Genomic DNA, 4,075 nt, shown 5'->3' on the forward strand with positions numbered 1-4,075 from the left:
AAACATCTTCAAAAGAAGGATAAAATTCACCCCCCAGTTGTTTTTACTGGGTATATGTATTGACTTTACAGCACTAGAGACTAATTTGGTACTTAATAACGGCAGCAAGACTCTTGGTGGCGCAGTATTGGAAGAAGAAAGATTTACCTACAATTCAAGAATGGACTTTGAAAGTTATGAACTTAGCCGAAATGGCCAAAATTTCAGCATATCTCAAAGAACATTCAAACGAGAGATATAAACGAGACTGGAAAAAATGGATTGATTACATAAAAAGTAAATATGGGACTAAGAAACTCCAGATAGCTTATGCTTAGTATCAGTAACAATTTAAATTGTTTAAAATTTGGGTAACAGTAAGAAGCTGAGCTCAAGGTATAGATATTTTAGACTGTGATTGTCCAAAAGTTATACCACGTATGGTCTTTGGGAAGTTGGGGGGAGGGAAGGGAGGTGGGGATTTAGGGGGAGGGGGGAGGGGGGAAATACAATATGTGTTAAATTCCATGATTGCATTTGTATACTGTGGCTTTTTAATGTTAGTGCGAAAACAGAACAAACCGAATATACTGGAAGGTAATAGAAATATACCGAAGGAAAGAGTCGAGTGAAAGAAGAAGGAGGGTGGAGAGGGTGAGAGAGAGGAGGAGGAGAAGGGAGGGAGGGAATGGATTAGAGGGAGTGATAGGGAGGGTTAGAAAGAAGGGGAGGGGAAGTAGGCGTAGAGGGGTGTGTGAGAAGGAAGAATGAAAGTTGGAGGGGGTTGAAAGAGGGTGTATGGTGGGCCAAGGTGGTATATTGGGTTTGTATTGTAGGGGGCATTTTCTATATAAGTGAGGGCCGTGTTTATTATTCAATGTTATATGCCCTGATTAAGCACAGTAAATATGTGATTGTATAGAATGAAAAACATAATAAAATATATATATATATATATATAAAAAAAAGAAACTTCCAATTTTACGTGGGAAAAAACCCAAATAACCAAAGACCTACATACTAACACCCGCGAAAACCTCAGAAAACAAATTATATATATATATATATATATATATATATATATATATGTATGTATGTATGTATGTATGTATGTATGTACGTACGTACGTACGTACGTACGTACATATGTACAGGCGCGCGCGTGCACACACACACACACACCAATTTCTTTGCTAGTAATGCCTACCTGTCCAGGTTTCTCATGAGGAGGAACAGCAACCTAGGGGGACCAAAATCCATGGTTCCCTCCCCCCTCCCCCACATCCCTTACCTCTGCTGGAGTTGTGGTAGCTGTGCAAGATGGCGAGGTCGGTTTTGAACCACCACTCCATGGTGCTGGCTCTCTGAGATATAAAATCCGAGAAATGCAAGTCCTCCTTCTTCACGTTAAGGAGCCAGGGCACTTGGGGTAACATTCTTCTTGTGGAGGGGTCAAAGCTTGAAGCCAGCTGGTCGTCCACATATCCCACCACAATACATTGGGACTCATCCAGGTTGGGGCTCAGGACCACGGTGTAGAAAATGCGCAATGAATGGGAGGAGAAATCTTGGGGGAAATAGGGGGAGTGGTGAGACAGGAAATTTGGGAGAGGGATGCCCAAAGGCACACTTTTAATCCCCCCCCATTTCCATTTTGCTTTGGAATCAGTCCCCTTCCTAGCATCAATACTAAAACAAGACTCTCCAAGCTTGGCAAATTTAAGATCCTGCAGTGATGGTCCAAAAAGAAGAATGGGGGAATGCCCCTCTCGTAACCCCCTCTTTCCCGCATGAGATATAAAACCATGCAAAAAGCCCACAGAAGATTTAACAAGCTCTGTTTATTTCAGATTGGTCGGATAACAAGCTCTGTTTATTTCAGATTGGTCGGATGGGCCGTAACCAGTGGTGGGATTCACATTGTTTAACAACCAGTTATGTGGGTGTGGCTGACTGGTCATGTGACTGGGTGGGTGTGGCCCAGTGGTGAGATTCAAACTTTTTTTACTACCAGTTCTGTGGGCGTGGCTTTGTGGGTGTGGCATGGGAAAGATACTGCAAAATCCCCGTTCCCTCCCCACCCCACTAACTTGCTTTCCAGCTCTGTTCTCCTGTTCAGGGCAACAAAAGATGATCAGCTGGAAGGTGGGGAAGCAGAGGGGGCGGGGCCAGCCTATTTGCTGGTTCTCGGAACTACTCAAAATTTCTGCTACCAGTTCTCCAGAACCTGTCAGAACTGGCTGAATGCCACCTCTGGGTGGCCAACTCCACATCACTCAAGTCGAGGGGTGCCTCCCCTCTCCTTACCTGGCATCCTGAGCTCTTCTGTCTTTGTCTATTAATTTGTCTACTACTACAGTGTCTGGTTGATTATCTCATGCCTGCCTGTCCTTCTGGATCCGGAACGCCCACAGATTCTTAGCGCTATTATTCTCCACAATCTTCTGTGGAAACTCCTTGATGGCTGAAAAAAACTAACCCGACTTCCCAACCAGGCGAAGCCTCTGGAACTCGCTACCACAAGAAAACCAGGCTGCAACCAACCGCCTTAGTTTTAGCCGCACTCGTCCAGCAACTCACCTGCACATCCTCCCCGCAGCAACAGGACCACCGCCGCGGACAGAAAGCCCAAACGCGCAACTGGGAGCCCCATCCGGATCCAGTCCCGATTAGCTGGTTGTGAAGGATCGGAACGAGCCCTTGACCGCGGAGGAAGTTTCTCAAAGGCGCCGGTGGGGCCGAACGCTAGAAAGTGAAAACGGGAGAGGTTCGGACTCGGCTCCTTTTGGGGAGAAGGAAGGAGAGACGGGAAAGAGAAGGAGCCGGAGCGAAAGGAGGCTTCATGGGCGAAGTCTGCCGGACCCCGAGCGCGGAGAGGGGGACGTGCGGCCCCTTATATAGAGGGCGAAGCATTGTGGGAATTCCCCTTGTTTGTTGCGGAGCGGCTCAGCTCAACGTCCCTGGTTCCCCAAGAGGAAACCCACCTGCCCTCTTTACGGGTGGATGATCCCACTCCAACCGAGCTTCCTACGGGGGACTACACTCCCCATTCTCCCCCCCAGGCTGCGGACGATGGGAGTTGTCTCTAACACCTGCGAAAAACGGCCGATTGCCTGGGATAAATAAAAGTGGATTGGAGTCGGGCGTTCATTAAATCGATTAAAAATAAAGCCCTTCCCTTTTTTACCTGCCAGCCCTTCCCGCTTCTTTCCTTCGCCTTTTGCTGGCTTCTGACGCTGCTAGCCCACCAGCTGAACTCGGCGCCAAAGGTGGAAACGTATCCAGGAAGGACACAAAACGAACTCAAACTGGCGCTTTGTGGCTTGAACCGTTTGATCCTCAGCGTTAAGTGCCAGCCCCTCACACAGGCTCAGGCGTCCTTCGCTCTCTTGAAATCGGAGGGAGGGGGAGGGAGGGAGAGAGAAGGAAACAAAGAATGAGGAAGGGAAAGGAAGGAAGTGAAAGAAGGGAAAGAAGGAAGGAAAGAGAAAGGAAGGAAGAAAAGGAAAGGAAGGAAAGAAGGAAGGAAGGAGACAGAGAGAGAGAGAGAGAGAGAGAGAGAGAGAGAGAGAGAGAGAGAGAGAGTCCTAGGCTGGGTCTCTCCTCTCCCAAATTCCTCCTTCGGGGTTACCTTCCCTCCTTCACTGAGCCTGGTTTAACCAGTTTTGCAATTTAAGTAACCAATTCCCCTTTCTATTTCTGATCAGAAAGTGAAAGTAGAGTGATTCAGAGCTCTGCTCTCTCTACTTCCTCCCCGCATTCCTGGTAAATGCTGTGCCTCCCTCCAGTCCCCTCCTCCTGTCATCAGAAACATCTCCTGTCGCCCTTCCAGGAGTGGTGGTGTTTCTACACTCAGGTGTGAAGTTCCAAGCAGCCCCTGTCCTGCTGGTCTTCCAGGCAGTGGGCCTGTGGGGTCAAACATGGGTTCAGGCCCACAAGCAGCTGCGTGGAACCCCAAGGATCCCCCCACACCAGGTGTGGCTCTGTCCAGCTGTTTCCAAGCTCTGCCAAGGGTTACTGTGGATTTCTTTGGCCACTTTCCAGGTGAGCCTCAGGACTGGGAATCCTCCAAAGTAAAGCAGACAGTGGGTCTTCT

At 48.2% G+C, this 4,075-nt stretch overlaps 1 protein-coding gene across 1 annotated transcript in view; it reads right to left on the bottom strand.

The window, feature by feature from the left end:
• Positions 1–3,430, bottom strand: part of LOC116503403 (major histocompatibility complex class I-related gene protein-like) — a 15,494-nt gene extending 12,064 nt beyond the window's left edge. The window contains exons 1-3 of the mRNA XM_032209803.1: positions 3,167–3,430; positions 2,560–2,724; positions 1,271–1,546 (exon numbers count right to left, since the gene is read on the bottom strand). Of these exons, the coding sequence (XP_032065694.1) occupies positions 1,271–1,546; positions 2,560–2,632 (349 nt within the window). The 5' untranslated portion in view covers positions 2,633–2,724; positions 3,167–3,430. The remainder of the gene's footprint in view (positions 1–1,270; positions 1,547–2,559; positions 2,725–3,166) is intronic.
• Positions 3,431–4,075: the final 645 nt, after the last annotated feature.

This window comes from Thamnophis elegans, chromosome 2 (assembly GCF_009769535.1).
Source record: "Thamnophis elegans isolate rThaEle1 chromosome 2, rThaEle1.pri, whole genome shotgun sequence".
NCBI lineage: Eukaryota > Metazoa > Chordata > Lepidosauria > Squamata > Colubridae > Thamnophis > Thamnophis elegans.